This window comes from Epinephelus moara, chromosome 18 (assembly GCF_006386435.1).
Source record: "Epinephelus moara isolate mb chromosome 18, YSFRI_EMoa_1.0, whole genome shotgun sequence".
NCBI lineage: Eukaryota > Metazoa > Chordata > Actinopteri > Perciformes > Serranidae > Epinephelus > Epinephelus moara.
In genome coordinates, this window is record NC_065523.1 from 16,251,032 (window position 1) to 16,274,339 (window position 23,308).

The 23,308-nt window shown below is 41.7% G+C and overlaps 1 protein-coding gene across 2 annotated transcripts; it reads left to right on the top strand.

Moving 5' to 3' along the window:
- The first annotated feature begins 155 nt into the window (after positions 1 to 155).
- Positions 156 to 16,864, top strand: fbxl20 (F-box and leucine-rich repeat protein 20). 2 transcript variants are annotated; one of them, XM_050070136.1, is made up of 16 exons: positions 156 to 2,462; positions 2,759 to 2,948; positions 8,044 to 8,105; positions 8,945 to 8,999; positions 9,144 to 9,218; positions 9,362 to 9,456; positions 9,558 to 9,626; positions 9,707 to 9,802; positions 10,871 to 10,997; positions 11,556 to 11,630; positions 12,262 to 12,392; positions 12,851 to 12,911; positions 13,639 to 13,683; positions 13,779 to 13,835; positions 13,939 to 14,151; positions 16,056 to 16,864. In XM_050070136.1, the coding sequence occupies exons 2-16, from the start codon at positions 2,907 to 2,909 to the stop codon at positions 16,161 to 16,163; spliced, it is 1,311 nt and encodes a 436-aa protein (XP_049926093.1). In that variant the 5' UTR covers positions 156 to 2,462; positions 2,759 to 2,906; the 3' UTR covers positions 16,164 to 16,864. The 2 variants fall into 2 exon arrangements, with proteins under 2 accessions (XP_049926093.1, XP_049926092.1); XM_050070135.1 differs by lacking the exon at positions 156 to 2,462 and having other exon boundaries at positions 2,500 to 2,948.
- Positions 16,865 to 23,308: the final 6,444 nt, after the last annotated feature.

The following is a 23,308-nucleotide window of genomic DNA, read 5'->3' on the forward strand; positions in this document are numbered from 1 at the left end:
GTGACTAGCAACTTCTGCGCACAGCGGAATGAACCGGAAACCGGAACGCTGTCAATCTTGTACGTATCTTAGCAACGGCCTATCACAGCACACAGCCCTCCTACTGTAGTCGTGGTCGCGCGCCAGCAGCACAAAATGGTCAGAGAGATGCATCAATCTGTGCAAGTTAGAAAATAATGTGTTAATCAGACAATTATTACAGGGTTTTGTTTGCAAGAAAAGAACACAGTAACGGCCTCGGAGAAAACGGAAGTATCGGCATGGTGGGTTTAAAATTTTAAAAACGATAAGGCTGGATTACCAGCAGGCAACGTGGGCACCTGTCTTGAGGCCCTGAGAGCTCCAAGCTTTCTGTTTGTCATGGTTTGTGCTACTTTAACTGAAAATATGCACCTCTGAAGTACAGTATCCACTGACATGATAATAGTGGGTTCTGCTTTGCTAATTCTGCTAATGTTGAGGTCCTGTCTTGAGGAGGACCCCTGTGACACAATCTAGGTTGAAAACCCTCCTTATCTGATTGCAGATATCTATATTGATGTCTTTAATCAAATGACTCCACAGCAGCTCTGGGGCCAGGTAATCTAGCAGATAAAGCACAGATACCATAAGTGTTTTATGTGATAAACAAATCTCTTATACTGGTCTCACAACTCAAGTATCAGGTTAGGTGTAGTAGAAACCACTTAAGTCAAACTTAGCATCAGTATAACAAACACTGGGATATTCAACTAAAAAATAATAATAATGGTTTTTGAGGATTTTTATTTTTTCAAGGAACTCAAGTTCTTTTCGTTTAAAAAAAATTGAAAAATGTAACATGCATTAAAACATAAATTAGTTGAACAAGGAATATGTAATAGCATATGTAATCTGTATTTTGTAGTTAAAAAAAAAACACATTCATGCACACTTAATAGGCTTCTTTTTTTGGCAGATTTACAGTTTCCTTCTCTCTGAGGCTTTGTAATATTTGCTCTGTGGTTGTTTTTACAGCATACTTTTTTTTATGCAGGATGAGACTGTAAATATAGCTTGTGTTCAGGTCTTCACCATGTCATTATCCTCTGATATGTTTTTTTTAAGTTTATATCTTGAATAATACTCTAAACTTTAAAAATAATTTTATGTTGTTTTCTTGACAGAAATGAATGAGATATTTAGCCAACTGTATATCTTTTAAAAGCACAGCTACAGCTTTGGCGACCCCCAGTGGGGGAAGGGACACCCAGTTTGGGAACCAGTGATCTAGTTAAAGGAAAGACCCAGTGCCTCTCTTTACAAGAACTCTTACAAGACTTTACAAGTCTTTCCTTTGGGCTTCGTAAAGTGAGCTAAGTCAAGTCGATTATTATGGTAGCTGGAGTCAAACTTCACACACCTATTCTATAGTGGATTTGTGCTGTTTCAGCTGGGCTTTGTATAACAAGGACAAAAAGCCAAGAATTGCATATGCTCACTTACCAAGTAAACTAAGTTTAATGACTCTTAAACTAAATAAATAGGGTGACAACATTTAAATTAGTTTACAAAAATTAGATTACAAAAACAAGTGTCTGCTTTGTCAGTTCAACATCATATGGAAATAAAATCAACATGTGATGAATCTCATAGGCTATATTACACTGAAACCACACATTATTTTAATTAAGCATTTACTTTCTAAAGACAGAGTAATAACTTTACCTGCAGCAGCAATAAAACAATTACTGTAGGTAATGTTTCTGTCACAAAGCATTTAAAAGAATGGAAATAACGAAAATCTTTTTTTGTAGGTGAGAAAGAAATAAGGGGGTTCTCAGTGGACAATGTATAAGGCCCCTCAGTTTTTAATGTGGCACTGCAGACGACATCCAAGCGTGTGTTCCCCAGTATGATTACGCAAAATGACGAGTTGCTTTCCTGGCTGCCGATTGGATGCGCTGTCTAATGGGGCGTGGTGGAGAATAAAACCAGGAAGTGTCGTTTCTTACAGTAGTAACAAAGTTAGAATGTATTCTCGAGAACAAAACATGAACCAGAATAAAGTTAATACACATGCAAACTGTAAATGTGTCATAAGAGGAGCAAACCCTCCGCTTGTGTGCTTGTTACAAAATTAGGCTTTGGCCTACAGTTCAATGACAGAGCCTTCACGGAGAAATTAATGGATTATTAGAGATTTGAAAAATTAAGATGTGGGTTATTTGTTGTTGCTATTCCAGGTAGGCTTCAGCTTTATATATTCTCGCACACCCTTAATGGTTTCTATTTTTCTTGCGCTGTGTTAAAATCTACCACCACCTGGGGACTATTTTTTTTAATAATAAATGTAATATTTAGGCCAGGACCTGTTGCCTGTAGCCATGTATTCGTACTACGTGAGCTGTCAGAAGGTTGACACCCCACTTTGATATTTATCTTAGCTCCTGTGCATGTACTGGGTCCGCACTGCGAGCTGTGGTTGAAGGAACAGCCAACAAGTGAGTAAGCCTGTCGTGTTTTTTTTCTGTGTGTGTGTGTGTGTTTGGGCAATACATGCCTCTGCTCAGCATCATTATATTTATTATTTCTAAGTGATGTAGGCGTAGTAGCAGCTCCATTTTAGGCTGCCAGGTCCTATTCCTGTCGGGCTATTGTGTGGATGGATGGAAAGCTGTATAGGGGGAGGAGGAGGAGGTGAGGGCGAAGCCAGCAGATAAGAGAGCTGGCTTATTGGCTGGCTGCTGCCTGTAGCTCATATTTTATCAGAAACCAGGCTTTGCCGTTTGTGTTACAGGCCGAAAAAACAACGACATCGCACCCCGGGAGCTACCGAGAGAACGGTAGCATGATAGTCGTGGAGGGGAATCGGCAGGAAGAGGGCCCGTATCTGCATTTCACTTCGCCTACACCGAGTTCATTGAGTCGGTAACCAGCGTCCCGACATGGGGAAGGAGGTAAATGGTGTTTCCCGGAGCCGGTTTGAGGTGAGTCTACCACTAATATTACCTGACAGTCACTGATACACATCATACACAGCAGTTAAACACGTTAGGATATGGGCCTACATGGTGACTGTCGCTGTATTTATTGTAAAACTACGCTTATGGTGCTGTGGATGCAGCTTCCGCAGTCAATGTTTGGGATTAGGTCAAACGCTGTTGTTTTGTTCAAACAACACAGCCGAGGCCTGGCGTGTCATGTCGGTGAGGACACAACTTGGTATATCCCGCTAAGCCCTGTCGAGCTGTTCATCAATTAATGGAGGGTTTTTAAAGGTCCTAAAATGCTATCCTCGCCTCCCCTTGCGCCGTCAAAACAAAGACAGAGGCTACATGGAGCAGCCGAGGAAGCGCATGTTAACATATTCACCAGGAAAAGGAATATGCTGACTTCACTTTTATAAGAAGTTGTGTTATTATTGTGCACATATCCGCAGAGGTGTGTTTTTACGTGCTAGGACCTTTCTTTATTGGCATGGAGAGCAGTGTGTATCCACGGCCACTGCGGTTGTGGGGGCCTCGGGTTGTGACTGCTCCACGCACCCCGTGTTAGCACAGCCAACTATCAACAAAAAGGCCCGAGCTGCCACAATGTAACACACACCATAACCTGCACTGATAGCACAAGGGGCCACACGCACACACGCACGTAAGCTACGCCGTTGTTCTGTAGCATTTACCATTGTGTTAAACTTTGTGTCGCAGCCGCGAGCGTAGCTGAATATTTTTGGTTGAAAACTTGCACTCAGACGCGATATGTATGTATGAATGTATGTATCCGGCCGGTGACATTGGGCTGTGTAGCCTGAGCACTTGGTGTTGTTTAATCCCCAGCTAGCGTGGGATTTGTGTGTGGTTTTATTTATTTTTAACGGTGCAACAGCTGACGACTCAGAAGATTCAGGCCGTTACCTTCTGGCCCGACAGCTGCGGTGGAGCTGCTGTGTCAAGTCCGGCGGATTTTGGCCAGGAGAATACCGGAAGTGCCGCGACCTTGACTTCAAAATAAAACTTAATTATATTTGTATTGTCATGGTTTGGGGCTCCTGTTGAGGGGGTACCTGCTCTGGAGCTTTTAGTTTTAACGGGAGAAATTTCCAGTCTTACCTTCAACTTGTCTAGTGTAGGTTTATGTGAAGACATAAGAATCTGATTTATTCTCAAGCAGATGTTCACATACAAGGAATTGGCTTTGGTGTATTGGTGCATGACAGAAAACAAAATAAAAGTAAGTACTATAAAGCCAGGAAACATGGAGATAAAAAAGAAAAACATACAATAAGATTAATTTCTCCTACACAATTCAAAGGCGAATTAGTTTTAGAAGTAGCCCAGTAGTTTTTTGCAGAAGTAAGAGCTGCAGTGATTAATAGATTCATTGATTAGTTGTCAACTGTCACATTAATTGTCAACTACTTTAAAAATCTAATAATTATAACCCAGTAATCGTAATTAAAAAAAGTCAAAATAATTTGATTCCAGATTCTTAAATGTGAACATTTTCTGTTTTTCCTCCTCCTCTATGACAGTAAACTGAATATTTGTAGGTTGTAGACAAATCAAGACATTTGAGCATGTCATCTTGGGCTTTGGGAATAGCTGACAAACATTTTTTACCATTTTCTGACAAGACCAAACAGCCAACCAATTAGCTGAGAAAATAATCAACAGATTAATAGGTATTAGTTAGTTGCAGCCCCAGCAGAAATGTGCTAAATTATTGTCAAGGGGAAGTGTAAAGTTTACAGTATGAAGTATAAAGACACTGCAAGCCTATACAATACAGTATGTCTACTATGCATATGTATCAGCCTGTATCAGTCCTGGTAGTATAGTATAACAAGTAGAGTTTGACAAAGATGCTAATCTTAAAATGCAAAATGCTATTTAAGGTTTTTCGAAAAAGGCATGCAATCATTGAAATTGACGACGAGCATTATTGATGTGATACAGTTTGTTTTAGCCTATGGTATATTTTTCTCTATATGGATCATGATGCTGTCAGTCTATAAGAAGGCTTTATTTGAGACTAATCTCTGAGATTTTGGAGCTGAGATGTTTGTCATGTATACATGCTCTTTTCATTCCCTTGTCTATTTTTGTGGGGCAATACAAATTGGTTACTAGTTGATTTTTATTGATGAAAATGAATGCAATCAATCCATGTACTTAGGTAGTTGAAGGATATAGGATAAAAACACAATACATGGAAAAAGACTAATGGAAGGAACCCCGAGAGTAAAGGTAAAACAGTTTCAGGTCATCAAATGCACAGTAGTTGAACCCAGTTGTTACATTGTCTGTGAGGCAGAGTTTTACTTTGACAGGCATTTCCAGAAGTTTCCTCTTAATCTCCATGTAGCTTTACTGCTCTGCAGTAGATACAGATCTGTTGTTGTATAGCAGCCTTTAACAAAAGACTACAGCTCTCTGAAAAGTAGACAGACATGAATGACCCCTAGTTTCATTTCCCAATTCAAACAATATGTAAATAATAACCATATTGTGATTGACATTATCACTCCTTGTGTTTGAGTGGGTGAAGCGATGTAAGACTTGTTGAAGCCGTTTCAGCAGGAGGCAGCAAAACAGTCTGTTTATTGCTGATGGCTCGTCTCTTGGGTGTTAAACAAGTAAGTTGTCCTTAATTACATCCATGGATAGATAAGGATAAACTAAATATCTGAACCAAATGTAGCCAATGGTTTAACATCAACACACAGTGTAAAGGACAGGTTTAAGTGCCATACTGGTATAAAAAATAATTTGAGCAAGCAACAAAACAAGAGTTTTTTTTTTAAAAATATGTCTCTGTTGTACTTCACAATGATCTCTAGCTGGAGGTTACAGCGCGCCCAGCTTTTTACCTCCTGCCAGGCCTGCTTCGCTGGCTATAGCTGACCAGTGGAGAAAACATAATGCTCACATTCATGCAGCATCAGGTTCATTTTATGTTAGATTACAAAAGGGGACAGTGTATGCCCGTTGACCATGCGCATCTGGTTCTTTGGAAATGGCCCTGGATTATTTGGCCAGAAAGTAGCACTGTGGAGGGCGAGCTGTCAGAGTCAATTTGCCCCAAATCCAAACGCGAAATGTCTGTCCCTTCTTACTCCCTCAAAATTTTACACGTCTGCGCTGGCAGGCAGCCCCTACATAGACAGCTGTGTGTGTGTGTGTGTGTGTGTGTTGTGTGTATGTCTATCAGAGAGACATAGAGAGGCTTTGACCCACCCAGAGCTGACTGGATTTCTAAACAGATAGAGCTGTCAGTTTGTTTTTATGAGCTGATGAGTAGGTTTGCTTAAGTTTGTACGTCCCTCAAAATCTGAAGCTATTGTGAATGTGCTTTTAGGACAGGCACACAGCAAACTCCATTAGGACTTATTAATTTTTTTTGTTTGAACACAATAAATAAACATTTAATTTATTTTGGGATCGTGACTGTGTCATGTTTGTACCTGTAAGGAAGTGCAAATAAGGACATGCAAATTCCTCGCTGATCTTGTCACAGATGTTTGCCTATTGTAAATAGCATGTGCACTTTTTATTTACACACCAGAGCCCCCACCCCTCAATTACCCGTCTCTGGTTTAGATTTATCTTTCTAAATCTATGGAGGAAAATGGATTGTGCCAGATGTTGCTTCATTCGCCTTGTTGTGACTCAGTGGATGCACCCAAATGTCATCTTCTCGACATCTTACATTTTACAATCTAGCACAGTGTTACTTCCCACAAATAATGTGACGCCTGGAGTTTTCAATAAGTGTGTGTGTGTGTGTGCATCTAAGTAGCTGGGTCTTAATAAAAGCTAATTAATTGTCTCTTTGTGTACTGAGGCTTTTTCTGTGGATTATAGGCTCGTGTTTTGCTCCCACAGCATGCAATTATTTGTGTGGAAATCCATTAGTTGTTTGCAGAATCTGGAGTAATTCATCAAAGAGTCACAGACAATATATTGTAACTAATTCTAGTTAGGGCTTCAGCAATAACAATTATTTTCATTGTTGATTATTCTGTTGATTATTTTCTCAATTAAGCAATTAGTTGTTTGGTCTATGAAATGTCAGAAAATGGTGAAAAATGTCAACCAGTTTTTGCCAACAACATCCTAAATGTGTTGTTTTTGTTCCACAACCCAAAGACATCCAGTTTACTGTCATGAAGGAGCAAAGAAACGAGAAAATATTCATATTTAAAAAGCCTGAATCTGAACATTTCCTTTTTCTTTTTCTTAAGAAATTACTCAAACTGATTTATCGATTATCAAATTAATTGCTGATTAATTTAAAGCTTCAGTGTGTAAGATTTAGGGGGGAATTAGTGACACCTAGCTTTGAGGATTGCAGATTGCAACGAGCTTAAACTTCTCCCACTTATATTTCCTGTAGCGTTCATTGTTCAGGTTGGTCATTACTGGGAGCCGAATTATCAGCAGAGATCTTTGTCTCTCTGAAACAAATGAAGCAGGTGATTAAAACCAGAATGAAATAGTTCTATGTTACAAGTCAGTGTTCCTCGTAAACTGTTCATCTCATCATAGCCCAGCACCTGTTAATTTGTGCTCACCTTAAATTGTTAAAAACGCGTTAAATCGTTCAAGCAGCTTCACATTAAAAACTCTGTTTGTCCGCTCTGAGCTACTGTAGAAACATGGCAGCGAATCAGTTAAGCGATGCAGCTCTAATTCCAGTGTACACTCTCAGTCCATGCTGATGTTGACGCTAGTGTGAGTTCAACAGTGTAAACGGCACAGGAAGTAAGCAGGGAATATGCATGCAGAAAAGATAACATGAAAGCAGAGGCCATCACGGCTCTACTCAACAGTACAAAGTCCTATCCTGCTGGTTTTGCTTAGAAGACACAAATTCCAGTCTCCTGTGCTGCTTTATCTCCTGTCACCCTCAGTGACTCGACACTGAGGGTGACTCTATCTCAGCTGCTTAGATTATGATCATTTATCCTTGTTTTTATGCTGGGGCCATCCTTGACCTTGAGTGAGGTGAGTGGATGGAGGGCGGCCCAGCTATATTAAAACAGACCACCAGGACTAATATTAACCTCTGCACTTCTTTCAGATGTTCACAAACAGTGATGAGGCGGTCATCAATAAGAAGTTGCCTAAGGAGCTGTTGCTACGGTGAGTGACGTTTCAAAACACTTCAGTCAGAATCTCTGTGGGGTTTTTGCAAGCAAAAATGGCATGTTGCATACGTCACACTCACCTCCCTGCCTTTGCTCCCGATCGGCACAGCCAATCCCACACTTAGACACAATTGGCCTTGCACCACCATGTTCTCGCTACAACCCCCAAACACAGACACACACTGCGCATCTCTGTCATGTACTGTATGTGCCCTGTAGCAAATATTTCAACTAAACTAACCACCAGCATGAAAGTTTCCCCTTGTTCCCCACCCTACCGCTGCTCCCCCTATGCAAAAAATGTAATTAAAAACAGATGCTTGAGGCTATAAAGCATTCAGATTGAATTCAGGCAAAAAGAAAATCAAGAGCCCCTGAGCAAACAGAAAATGAAGGCCATAACTCAAGCCTCGGCCTTGCCAGCCAAGCTGCCTGTGCTGCGGCTGCTGACTCTGTGCTGCCCAGCCAGGTCCAGCACCCTGATTTGTGAGGCTGGCAGGCTGCGCTGGGACCTGCCGCATCGCCGCTTCAACCAGAGTACAGTTTTTTGCCGCATCGTGGGCATCTTATAGAAAGTTTCCAGCTCCGTTTCGCAGAAGCACATTGCGTGTCTACCACGCCAGGACCCCAGGTTGAGTAAACACATCTATCCCGCAAACAGGGTAAACATATCTATCCTTCCCGGCAGTCAGAGACAATATTAGCTGATTGACTCACACCCCTGTGCTGTGAGTGGAAGCAGACGCAGGGTTGTGCTGAGGGCAGTTTAATGTAAAGAGGAAGCTTCTGGCAGCGGGGATCAGGGTCTCTAAACCGTCCCTGTCTGTCTTCCAGAATCTTCTCCTTTCTGGATGTGGTGACACTCTGTCGCTGTGCCCAGGTCTCACGGGTGAGTCTGTGTTCACAAGATGTGTGTGGATGCATGCGTGCGAGACTGTCTGTGTGTTTTTAGTGTGCGTCCTGTGTGTGTGTATGTGGTATGATTTAAAAAAAACTTGACTCTAAATGCTTGTTTCTCCCTCCCTGCTCTCAGTCCTGGAATGTTCTGGCCTTGGATGGCAGCAACTGGCAACGGATCGACCTCTTTGACTTTCAGAGGGACATCGAGGTGAGTAAATCTGATCTTCCTTACTCACACCTGTAACTTCAATCTTTGCTGTGTACTTTTCCCTTCACACTTCACTCCTAGTCTGTCATTACTTTAGGTGTAGAAGCAAATACAGCACGCTGAGTGGATTGTTTTTGTTGCAGGGCCGGGTGGTGGAGAACATTTCAAAGCGATGTGGAGGGTTCCTTAGGAAGCTGAGCCTGCGGGGTTGTCTGGGTGTGGGTGACAGCGCCCTGAGGTGAGTTTGGCGAAGACTTTGCCCGGTGGAAATTCTAGTTTTAGTTCAGAGAGAGGCTGGCAAGTTCTGTTTGATCAAATTAATGTTTTATTTTCCTGTAGGACTTTCTCGCAGAACTGCAGAAACATTGAGTTGCTTAGTCTGAATGGCTGCACCAAGATTACTGACAGGTACATGCATTGTTCTCGGATGCCAGTGTGTCATAGTGTCACTTCTCCTTCAAAACACTCATTGTGTTTCTCCTTTGCAGCACGTGTAACAGCCTCAGTAAGTTCTGTCCAAAGCTGAAGCACCTGGACCTCGCCTCCTGTACCTCAATCACCAACCTGTCACTCAAAGCTCTCAGGTGTGTACGGTCAACATTGTGATGTGTAGTTCCCCTGAATTTAAAACATATTAAAGGGTAACTCTGGTATTTTTCAACTTGGACCCTGTTTTCCTTTGTCTTTGTGTTTAAGTGACTAATAGCAGCTGTAATTTTTGAAATTGGTCCAGTATTGAACGAGTGTGCTGCAGCCGTGAAACAGACTGCAATGTAATCACTTGGGGCATATGCATTGTTAATAGACATCCACTAAAAGTGCTTGTTTTTGCCACTGACAGGCTCAGATTGTTATCATAAGTGTCTGACAACAGTATGGAAAGGATCCCTACAAAGATAGACCTTTTTGTTTAACATAAAACAGCCTCAAAATCACTATTGCCAAAGCCACCAGACTCCATTCAAATAATTGATCATTTAATCATCATAAGATGAATTTCATTCAAAGTTGAAAGATACAAAATAAAACTCACAAAACTAAAACTGGTTCATTTTTCTATTGTTTCAACAATTACCAACTCTGGTTTGGTTCAAATAAACCTTTAATTCACCCAGTTAGATGTGAAAATATGCTGGCTCTATACACGCTTTTTATTAAATGGAGTCTGGTTGGTTTGGTAGTGGCGATTTCTGAGCTGTTCCTGGTTAAACAAAAAGGATCTTACTCTTTAAGAAAAGGTCTGTCTCTGTAGGGATCCTTTCCATAATGTTGTCAGACACGTAGAAAAACAATCTGAGCCTGTCGGTGGCAAAAACAAGCATTTTAGTGGACATACATTGACGATGCATATGCCCCACATGGTGACATTTCAGTCTGTTTTGCGGCTGCCAGCTGCAGCACTATCGCTCAATACTGGACCAATTTCAAAAATTGTTGTTCCCATTAGACATTTAGACATAAAATCGTGAAAAATTGGGTCCAACTTGCAAAATACCGAAGTTACTCTTGAAAGATCTGTATTGGACACCTTCATATACCACCTGTTATCCCTCGTTGATTTTCTCTGTCAAAACCACTCCAGTAGCAAATGAGATATCTTGCTTTTTTGTTTCCCACCTCTCACTTGTCCACTTCTGATTTCCTCCTGTCAGTGAGGGTTGTCCCCTGCTGGAGCAGCTCAACATCTCCTGGTGTGATCAGGTCACCAAGGATGGCATACAGGCCCTGGTGCGTTGCTGTCCTGGACTTAAAGGCCTTTTCCTCAAGGGATGCACACAGGTATGGCTCAGGAACTAGTGTGAGCTGGAGATGCTGCAGACCAAGGCTTGTAGTGTTTGATACTTAGAGTATAATGAGATGCAGATAACTTTAAAATTTAATTAATCTGAAAGCAATTGAATTTGTAGAACTTTTCATCATAGAGGCCCTCCCTCACCATACCAGCCAGTTCCTCTTATTTTCATTCCTATAGAACACAATCATACTACCGCAAACATAAAATGCATCACTTCCTGTGCAACAGAGGATGTGACTGCGGAAAGGCATGCCAGACACTGTTTACACTGTGAACGCCTTCATATAGCACCATCCTCTTCTATCAACAGTCAACACTACAGTGTGAAAACAACCACGTATTTCCATGATGATGTCACAGATCATTAATTTAAAGGACAAAACATATACAGTCAGTGGCCAGAGGCAGTGATTAAACTTTATGGCCATTTTAGAGGCTGCAGTTTGTGGTGCTGGTGGGATAATCTTAATATGCTTTATGATTAATTGAATAAATGTAGTTTGATTTCAGATGACTGTCATCTCTGTCAATCTCTTCCACAGCTAGAGGACGAGGCTCTGAAGCATATCGGGGCTCACTGTCCAGAGCTGGTCACACTCAACTTGCAGACATGCTCAGTAAGTACAGTTAACAAGGATAAAAGATGAATTGTATGAAACTGGAAAAAACTCAATTTTTGTGCCCCTGAATCTGGATTTTTGGCATAAAAGAAAAAAGTACACACAACATTGTTGTTTAGGCTGATGTGCACGAAGTACACACTGTGCTCATCAGCTCAAAGCTCATGGTGGACTTCCAGCCCACATAGCCAATAGTCTGCTCACACAATGCATTTAATTTTCTGTCTTTAAAAATCCTCCTTTTGGTCGACACCCGAATGCTCCTCTCATCCTCCCCCTTCATCTCTCCTTCTCCTCCTCGTCTCACACCTCAGGACTCATCATCTCATCTTGTCACAGCCATTCCTCCTCTTCCTTTTCTATTGCCGAGCTATTTCTCACCTGGTTTCCCTCCGCCTGATCTCCACAGACTTTTCCCTGAGCAACACTTAAAACAGAAAATGCTAGAGACAAGAAACTGCTCTCATTAGCTGAGTGTAAATACATAAATATAGGCCAAGTCCATACACTGATTGCTTTTCATGCATACCAGCGAGCACAGGAAAAGGAGGTTGTTTTTTAAATTACAGCAATGAATGTGGAAGTGATCCCACACATGCAATCACACACTCTCTCTTTGTGTGAGCAGCAGATCACAGATGAGGGTCTCATCACAATTTGCCGGGGTTGTCACCGCCTGCAGTCTCTGTGTGTGTCGGGCTGTGCCAATATCACAGACGCCATCCTGCACGCTCTGGGACAGAACTGCCCCCGCCTCAGGTGAATTTACACGCTTACACTTACATCCTCGATCTGAACGAGACCGTGCACCACTTCCAAGGCCCTGCAACTGTAGAATCTATCGCTATCTATCTAATCTATCTATTTTATCTTTTTGCTCGACCCTGGCTGACTGATGTAACTTGCTTCAAGAGACTTCTCTGAAATGGGTCAAACTTCAGTGGAGCTATTCTCTCACAGATTTTTTTTAAATATCTGGCAAAACAACATTTGCAAGACTCATTTTTAGATTAAATGGCTTGCGGAAATAATTATCATAAAAACGGATTAATTATTTAATCCTGCAGTAAAGATCGAGTTTATAATGGAGATTGTGGAGAGCAATGAATAAATGTGCCTTTTCTGTGCAAAGTTATCTCAAGCCCCTCCACTGAAGAGTCCCAAAGATTGTAAACGATGCCATGTATAACTCTGTGTTGCTCTTTTTTTCCCTACAGAATATTAGAAGTGGCTCGCTGCTCTCAGCTTACAGATGTGGGCTTCACTACATTAGCAAGGGTGAGTGTGGCATCTGCTACTTTGGTTTCTTGCAAACACATACATGTAGACTCTTTGCTCAGTGACTCAAATATTTAAAGTGAATGTCACAGTCATTTTTTGTTGTTGGAGAGTATTTATACACACTTCACCTGGGTGCAAGGCTGTCAGGAAACAGCATAAATGAAGAAAAAAGTTACACCGCACACTTACTCCATGCCACAAAAGTTTAATAAAGACAAAGTTTGGATTGTACTTGGGTCTACGTCAGGTCAAAATGCTGAAAAGTGGAAACCACACCTATATTTATACATATTGTACACCAATAGCCTGACAAGATGAGGGCAGGTGTGGTAGCCATCCAAACTGTCCAAGATGATAAAACAATTCACACTAAAAAATTCAAAAAAGGACACAGAAAAAAGTCTTACAAGAGCCATACTTCAAAAAATCAAACATATATCTCTTGATTTATAAAACATCAAACTACATCACTTATATAAAAAAATCTAAGGTATTAAGTTACATGCCAAAGAGAAGATATCTTGAATACATGTACAGAGTGGTGCTAAAAAATCTCTTAAAAGTGATTTTGCTCAAAACACAACAAGGAAAATTGTTTTTTGTCGCAAAACTTCTTAAAAAAAACAAAATATTTCAAGATTCTTGTCATAAAAATCAAAATCTCCACCAAAGTGCATTAGATCATATGTGTCCTCTCTGCGTGTTGTCTCTGTTTCCGCCGCAGAATTGTCATGAACTTGAGAAGATGGATTTAGAAGAATGTGTGCAGGTAAATAAACAATCCGAGCAACACAAACACTGTTCTCACTGTTTTACTGAGACTGCAGTTATGACATTTATTTCTGTTTTTTATTCGTGCATCAGATCACAGATGGAACACTCATCCAGCTGTCTATCCACTGCCCTCGTTTGCAAGTCCTGGTGAGTGTGTGGCTGCCGCTCCTGTTGTATTTACAAGCACCAAATCGCAGCTTGTTCTAGCAGACAACTGAGTAATGGAGCTCCTCTGTCGGCTCTCCCGCAGAGTCTGTCTCACTGTGAGCTGATCACCGATGACGGCATCAGACACCTCGGCAGCGGCCCCTGCGCTCACGACCGTCTGGAGGTGATCGAGCTGGACAACTGCCCCCTGATCACCGATGCCTCACTGGAGCACCTGAAGAGCTGCCATAGTCTGGATCGCATCGAGCTCTATGACTGCCAGCAGATCACCCGCGCAGGCATCAAGAGACTAAGGGTGAGTTGTGTGGGCTGACAGCAGTGAGTAAGCACTGATTCATATGTGGAATATACTGTAAACACACTTTTTATAAACACATTTAATAAGGTTTATGCTGAATGATGTTAACATGGTTCAGAGCCTCTACATGCATATGCTTTCTATCCTTGGAGCTGCCAGTTGGTTGTGTTGTTGGGCTCAGCCGTCCAGGCTAGTTCTGGATTGTGGAATGTTATTAATTAAAGTACAGTGACCACAAAACAGCTTGTGAGTTTGTGATACAATATATCACAAAGGTGCTATTTAGGAGGCTTTTACATCAGGAACCAGGGCCAGGATCTGAGTACACTTGACCCAGAAGTCCACTTTGTTTGATTAATGTGAACACTGTGTACCGTACCCCGGCACAGTTCATCAGTCTGTGCCTGGGTCCACTTAAAAAGGAGGTCTTGAGTGTGGTTCATGTGTACTCAGGTATGATTCACATCAGGTGTGAAAACCCGCTGTACCAAAACACTGAAGTGGACTGCTATTTAACATGAGTAGCTACTCGACGGGTAGAGTTGCACAGGCATTTCTCAGCTTCACTGGTCTCCTCCTAAATCTGCATATGTGCACAGCACGTGGCGATCTCATCCACTTAACTGCACGGAATGCAGGCAAGAGAGTTGTTCTTGACACCGTCTTCAAAATATAAACCATAGTAAGCGTAATCTGAAGGTCAGCTCTGATGTATGGGCTTGAGATCTCGCGATTGGGGCGTGTGATTTTGTGAAACTCAATCATAACACGTGAAGCACGTTCCTATCGATGGTTTCACACTATTCCATGCTAATAAACACATTAATGCGACATCAAAGGAAACAAGAAGACTGCAGGCAAGTAAACATGGATGTTAACAATGCAGTTGTTCAAAACAACATTGGTTTAGCAAATATTATGAGGAGGGGAATTCATTCAACCTGTTGTTGGACCTGAAGGGCACACACACACACTGTCTTTATTTGTTTTAAAGTTGTTTTTATTTGTTTTAAAAGGCTCCACATGGCACCTTTAGTTCCTTAATGAAAGCCTGTTAAGTTGTTTAGGGACATATGATGAGGAGTATATCTGATGTCAGGTCGGTGCAAAATCCAAATGATTTCAGTTGAACCTAAAATTTAAGATGGCACATCATTTCAGCAGCATTGCACTAAATGCTGTCTTATAACTAGGGCTGCAAATGCCTTCATCAATTAATCTTTTGGTCTATAAAATGTCAGAAACACGTGAAAAATATTCATCCCCCTTTCTCAAACTCCAAGGTGATGTCTTTAAATGTCTTTGTTTGTCAGTCCAAAACCAAGAGATACTCAGCTTAATATGATATAAGACAGAGATAAGCAGGAATCTCCATATTTGAGAGACTGAAAACAGCATTTTCTGCCATTTTGCATGAAAAATTACTTTGATAATTAATCGATTATCAGCATAGTTGTCGATTGTTTTTCTTTTGTTCGATTAATTAACTGGTCGACCAAACATTGCAGTTCTACTGAAGACTCCAAGTCAGGGAGAAGGAGTTTAAATAGAGGGTAATAACCTTTTTTTAAGACCTGAATCAGGGCTACATTGAAAACATTTTTCTTTCAGCCTGATTACGGAAGTTTCAGAGGTAGATCATCGTTAGAGATTTATTGATTTTGTCCAAATTAAACTCTGATGTTGGCATCGCTGCTCCACCCACAAGAAGTGATGCATCAAAACTAAGTGGTGAAAAACAGGAAGCAAGCGATCACTCTGTCCAGAGAGAGCTGGTCTCATCAGATCTCATGACTGTCTTGGATTTTATATTATGTTGAAGGAGTTGGAAAGCATGAGTTCAAGATATTAAGATAATTGTATGACTCATTAATACATTTGTCCTTCTCTCCTCTCCACAGACCCATCTGCCTAACATCAAAGTGCATGCGTACTTTGCTCCCGTCACTCCGCCCCCCTCCGTCGGGGGCAGCCGTCAGAGGTTTTGCCGCTGCTGCGTCCTGCTATGATGTAAAGACAACAACCCCCCCCTCCTCTCCCTGTGTCCCTCGTACACGCTCCCCGCAGCCCGTCACTTGACCCCTGACCTGCTGTCTCCCTCCCGGCGCCCTGTCATAGAGTACGTGCTGGTGTGTGTCCCCTTCCCTTTGGAGCTGCAGAGAGAGGGAGAGAGCCAAAACACGCTACACGGTCTTGGGTAACTTTCCCCCAGAAAACATTCCCGAATCTCTCCACCACACACGGACAGCTCATACACAACAGGCTTTCTGATATGCACACACACTTACACACACAGATTAACTCTTAGAAGAATATCAGAACATTCCTGGTCAGTGGACAAACTAGTATTACAAGAGGGTTGTGTAAAAATCAGATGTGATCATCACTGTTAAGGGATTTAACTCTTCATCAAATTGTGTATTTGAGGGGAGTGACGCAATTCAGTTATTTAGCACTTTTAGACAGATTACAGTCACAGCCTTTAAACAGAATATTGAAAAGGTTAAAAAAAAATCCCTCTAACTTCTCACACATATTTCCCTCGCCATTGAAGGTCACTTAACAGCTACCTCTAGACGGGAACTGCACTCGAGTAAGACCTGTTTAGCTTCGCTCTGCAGGCTGTTTATTTCAAGAAGGGGCAGCGATGCAGCCGATAAACTGCAGACACCCCCGACACACACACAGGACGCAGCAGAAAGCCTTTTTTGTGTGATAAAAAAAAACAAACTTGCAGCTATTTGCACTTATCGTAAAGCAATGATGAGACACTTTACAAAGACAACCATCTCAGAATTTAAGACTGGCATCGTACTAACAACACACACACAAGTCTTCACGCACACACTGAGCTTGCACCACTTGTACCCTCACCTCTCTCTGTCTCTCTGTTACAATCAGAAGCTTCAATATACTGAAGAGAAAAAAAAGAAGAGAAAGTTTAATATTTTTCTAAACAAAAAAAAAAAAGGACACCAATTCAGACTCACAAGTTGCGACTCGAGAAGATGCCAAATGTTGCATGTAACACCTCTAGTTTTTTAAAATCTAATTGTAAATATGCGAGGACCGCAGAGTCTGAGAGTCAAAGCCAGCTAAGCGACAGATGACGATACGAGACAGGGGGCAGAGGTTTCTGTCGACGCCGTCTCCCTGAGGGAACTGTGGCGAAGCTCACACACACACATGTTGTGAAAGTGTGTTTCAAAAAATGTGCTGGAGCTTTTGGACAGTCGAAATGAGCCAGCGCTTCATCTGGAGTCTAACCGAAGAACTGATGCTGGCCTGTGAGAGCTCATGTCAACGACACAGAAGTTCTAAAGACTTACAAAAAAAAAAAACAAAGTCTGACATCACTACATGAATTGATGCGGTCAGACCAGGACAATGGAAAGAAAAAGCCAACTGAAAACAATCAAAGTACGTCTATTTTCAGTTAGTTTGATTTCATTTAGTTGCTATTGTTTTCGCATCGGTGACGGCCGTGATTACGAGGAACCACAAGCAGCGGCGAGTACAGACGTCAGGAGTGGCATCGGCGACTCCTCAACTCCCATGAGGCCTTGCAGGGTGACGGAGCCTGCCACCTGTGACCTCCTCCGTCTTGTCGGAGGCATGGACCGGATCAGAGCGGTGGAGTCACTGCAAGAGGACGTCAGCTGAATCTTGAGCGCACAATTCTGGCCTGCTGACGGATGATTTTTGTCACGACGGAGGGCTATGATGGACTTCGCCCCCCCCCCTGCCGCCCTATGAAGTATTGAAGCCTTTTTCTTATGGATTACCCTCTCCTGCACTTGCACCTGCTTTATTCTGTGTCTCTTTTTCTTCCTTTTTATAAATGTGTCTTTTCTTTCTTGATTTCCTCTGGATCTCTACCTTCACCCTCTTCTTTTTTGCATTTCTGTTTTGGTGTGGTTTGGATTGCGCCTGCTTTTGTGTTTAAAGTCATGAGTTCAGTGTCTCCAAGTTGAGTTCGAGCCCTCTTCCAGTCCTCAGTTCTGATCTGATGGTGTTTGTGTTTTTATTAAGAGTTTATTGTTACTAAATGTCCAGGGAGTGTAGCCTTTGTCCAGGGGAAGTGTTGGCGCCAGTGCAATTGTAATAAATGTTAAAAGTGTTTTTTTTGTTTTTTTTTAAATGTGAGTTGAGGAGGAGTTCACGGTGACATGTATGTATGATGTAGGTTCTTACTGAATGTTTCCATCAAGGAGAAGTCCTTGGGATGGCTGTTGAGGCATTGTGTGCCGCTTTAGCAGATTTTTCTCCCACACGCGTGCTTTCCTCTCCTTTAAGTTTTTTTTTTTCTTTCCCCTCCCATAATGTACCCTGCCCAAATGCAAACAAGACAGAAATTGGTAAACCCAGTGTGGAATGTTGATCCCCATTCTGGTTTTAGATGCACGCCAACGGGCAAAAACACTGAATGATGATTCTATTCAGTTTGAGATTTGACAGCTATGGCAGGCAGGATAATACAAACTCAGATGAATCCAGTGTAATCCACTCTGATCTGTTTTGTTTGAATGGGGGTTTACGGGGGATTAGGGAACAACTAAGAGTCAAAATGGCGGAGACATCTAATGTACTCTGTCTCTGCACTCTGGGGTTAAGACAGTTAACTGGAGGAAAAAGGAAAAGTCATAGGATTTAGTCGATGAGCCTGGTTGTAATACCTGCTGGCCCTCGTCATGCTCCGTACGTGGCACAGGGCTGAGTCATAAGTGCAGCTACAACACGTGCTTTCAAGGCAAACACTTTGAATGGATTGCAGGTAGTGATACTCAAACCCACTCCTGATGGTTTTATATGTACAAAAGGAAACAACCAGACATCACGCTTTTCATGGTACCAACATACACTACAGGCTCTACAAAGCAAAGCACCGGACTCATTATTTTTCCTCACAGTATCAAACCACCTCTGTGTCCTTCTGTCAGACCTTTCACCAGTTTACACGGAAGTCGAGCCGTCGCGCTCTGGATCAGTTTGTTTCATGCACGTTCGGTCCCAAACACTGGAGTAAGGTTGAGGATTAGGACAGAGGGCAACAAGAGGTGAATCTACAGTGTGTGTTCATGGTAGATCGACACCTGAGAAATTTCAAAAACAATTTTGACAATGACTGTAGTTCATATAATTACTGTAAATCTTTTCCTCTTTTCTTTTTTTTTTTTTTTTCTTTTTTTTACAATTAACCGATATAAATGAATATGTACGTATGAATAAATATATACCTATATTATTAAGACTTGTCTGGTTTTCTCTGGTGTTCAGCTTGTTCTCAGTTTACGGGTTGTTTAGCCTCATCAGAGCAGCAGATGGCAGCAGTGAGCCAGTTGTAATGATTCCTCATCACGTCTGCTGGTCTGAGTTCAGCTCTCAGCTGCTGGCAACATTCAGCATCTATCAGCTATCCAATGTCATGGATTGATTTGCTTTAGTCAGGAGTAACATGAGGTAAGCCACCGGCTCTCAGATAGAATACCTTTTTTATTTTAAAGGGAATCATAGAGAGGAACATTTTGTTTTCATGTAAAAATCTTGGCAGTTTTAAAATGGCCAGTACTAGCATCACTACTTACTAAATGTGGCTATTCTTCAAGACACCACTTTGCAGTGGTTGTTAAAGGCCCAGTGTGAAGGAACTAGGGGCATCTATTGGCACAAATTATTATGGTGTAAATGTTTTTGGGAGCATATTTTGAAAGATTTTGAGCTTTTCAGATGATCAGTAAGTGTGTGCTAGTAAATCATATCTTGTCAAACCTGTCAAAATCACTGTTTAAGAAATGAAAGTTTTGAAATGTGTAGAAATGATTTGTAGTTTCAAAACAAAATACATATCTAAATGAATTTTTTTATACCGCCTGTCACCTTGATTCCAATTTTTGATACCTGTATTAGCCTAATTGGATTAGTTTAAAGAGAGGGGGAAAAAAAACATTTTTACAAAAATGTCATTACTTACTGTCAACTAAAAGGTTACAGTGAGTTGTTATTGACCAAAAAGACGGATTAAAACGTGACTAAAACTGAAACTTGTCCAAAGACTAAGACTTAATCTAGAATAGCTGCCAAATTAACACATGGTTTATATCTACATACGGAGCAGGTCCTTTTTCACAGAGTCCGCCATGTTGTCCTACAGTAGAGCGGACAAACCAAGCACTGGCTCTAGATAGGGCCAATTCACGTTTTTGCATCAGCCACCGTAGTTCTTCTGCACTCCAAGCATGCAACAGAAGTTTCAGTTCTGCAGCCTCACCATTAGATGGCACTAAACCCTACACACTAGACCTTTAAAAATGTATTTGTTGATTTAGATGTCACAAGTTCTTTCTTTTCCTCTGATTTGTTTTGAGGACCCAGTCAAGAAAGCAGCATCAAAACACACTAGTGGGCATTACAGTAATTAAGATGAAACTACAGGGGCCTATTTGTTTTTTGGGTCTAGTGCAGGGGTAGGCAGCCTGCGGCTCAGGAGCCACATGCGGCTCTTTAGCCCTTCTCCAGTGGCTCCTGTGGCTTTGACAAAAAATAATATGGAAATGAATAAGCGTTATTTATTGTTGTAGCCCTAAAGTGATACTTACATTTTCCAACTGTACAAATGCGTAGCCTATACACGGAATAGAAAATGTTTTAACATCTCGTCAACTATGTGCATCATATGTCTACGGCATATGATGCACATTGTAGCAGGTTTTGCTTGCTGTAATTATTCCTACTGTTCACACTGGCTACAGTGAGGCCTAATCATCCTGGTGTAGACAAATCAAGTAAACACTCCAAAAAAAAACTCCAAAATTGTGAACCTTGAAGGGACAGTTTACTCTTAATCAAAAATACATGTTTTTCCTCTTACCTGTAGTTCTGTTTATGAGTCTAGATTGCTTTGTTGTGAATTATTAAGTGTTGGAGATATCGGCTGTAGAGATGTCTGCCTTCTCTTGAATATATTGGAACTAGATGGCACTCGGCTTGTGGTGCTCAAAGCGCAAAAAAAAAAAAAAAAACATTTGAAAACTCAACAGCAATGTCTCTTTCCAGTAATCATAACCTGGTTACTCAAGATAATCCACATACCTTGTTGTGAGCAGTTTCATGTAGGAACTTTTCTCTTTCTATCGAACTACATCCATCAACCGTGTCACCTAGCAGAAGGAAACATGCATCTACTCATGGACGAGAGGCTTGTGCTCCTGACTGCACAAGATGTAAACACTGAAGGCGTCCTCCTCAGCTGAGCTGTAATGTTGGTTAGCCCAGTGGTCTGAAGTGAGCCAGCAGTAGATGCACGCTTACTTGTGCGTGGTGAAACAGTTGGTGGGTGTAGTTCGGTAGAAAGAAAATAGTTCCTACATCAAACTGCTCACAACAAGGTCTGTGGATTATCTTGAGTAACTGGGTCATGGTTTCTGGAGAGAGACATTGCTGTTGAGTCTTTATAATGGTTGTTGTTTTTGTTTTTTGACACTTTAAGCACCACGAGCTGAGTGCCATCTAGCTCCATTATATTCATGGGAAGGCAGACACCTCTACAGACAATATTTCCAACACTCGGCAACTAGCACCAAAGCAATTTAGACTAAGAAATAGCACAGGTAAGAGGAAAATATGAATTTTTGATTTGAGGATGAACTGTAAGTCAGCATAATTTACTCACAAGCTCAGTGAATAACTGAGATGCTCAGCGCAAGTGTGAGTTTTCTTATTTATGGAACAAACAGCAAACATCCTGAGAGCACAGCCTTTATCAGATTGGTGTGTCTGCAGTTTAAAATGTGGCTCTTTGGGTGTTTATGAAATGATATACTCTTGGAGCTCATGGGACACCACATGCAGAGTCAAGTCTCTGTGTTTGTGTGTACTTACGTACACATGTTGGAGGTGAAAGCACAGATGAACAATCAGTATCAGTTTATTCCAGGGGAGAGAGCAGCGGCTCTGGTCCTGTGATTGCACCATGACGACTGCTGTCATGGCTGGGATCTGTTTTCCGCCGCATGGGACTCATTTTGTGCCTCTCATCCTCCCATTGTTCCCCCCCCCCCCCCCTCCCGTCTCTAAATCACCGAGAGATCAATGTGTTTCCACACTCGTTTTAATGTTCATTTTTAGAAGCCGCGTTCCGGCACCTGAGGGATCACATGGAGGATGAAAGGTGGGTGGCTCAGAGGAAGACATTTAAATGCGTGTGTGTATGTGTGTTTCCCTCCTTCAGCATTTCTCTCAACTGTTCTGTGTTTTCTGAGCTTGAACACAGACGGATCAGATCACAGCTCGCTGCACACCAGCCCTACCAAGACATTGTGTTACAGCTTATTTTTGACAGCACTGCTACACACCAGAAAACTTTTGACTTGGCTTTTGTTTGTTTTTTTTCACAGAGTGTTCCTTTCAGCAGTCACTGTGCTATCTGCTGTGCCCTGGCTCTGAGTGAAGCAATAATTAATGTGATAACAGAGGCTCTTTCCCTTTGTCTTCTTCCTTCTGTCTCTTTTCTCCAACGCACCCACGCACAAGGACTTTCTGACAGCTTAGAGCAAAGTTTGATGTCAGGCTACGGTGAAATAAGGCAGTGCAGATAGAAAAAAACCAAACTTTAATCACATTCAGAAGTCTTCCCTCCCTGTCTTACGCTGCACTATTCGCTTTAAATTCACTTTAAAATACCACTTATTACCTTAACTCTCCCTGTCTTCTACCTTCATCAGGTTAATGCAAAAATCAGTAGCTGTGACCACAAGCTTATTGCTTCATTCTCCTTCATCTGATGTGTTATAAAGGGGACAATCAGTTGAAACGCACCCGAGGCTGGTAAAAGAAGCAGGTAGGAAATCAGAGTGCATTCGAAAGCATCAGAGGTACCAATCCTCTGGCCTTATTGTAGCTGCTTCATGCCAACCCTGATGTAGCTCTAACTCTGTAGGGCAGCATGGCAGCTACGGCTTTATTCAGTCAGTCAGAGGGCAGGTGTGAAATGACAATTGGAATTTACTCTGATAACAAAATAAAAGTGTGGCTGGGAACAATTTCCCCCCAAAAAACAGATTGAAAGTAGTGCAGCTCATCCTATATGGGTCATTGTTCTGCTGTAGGACTGCTGATGACCCACAGCAGAAAGTTCTGCAACAACATCCTCCACCCA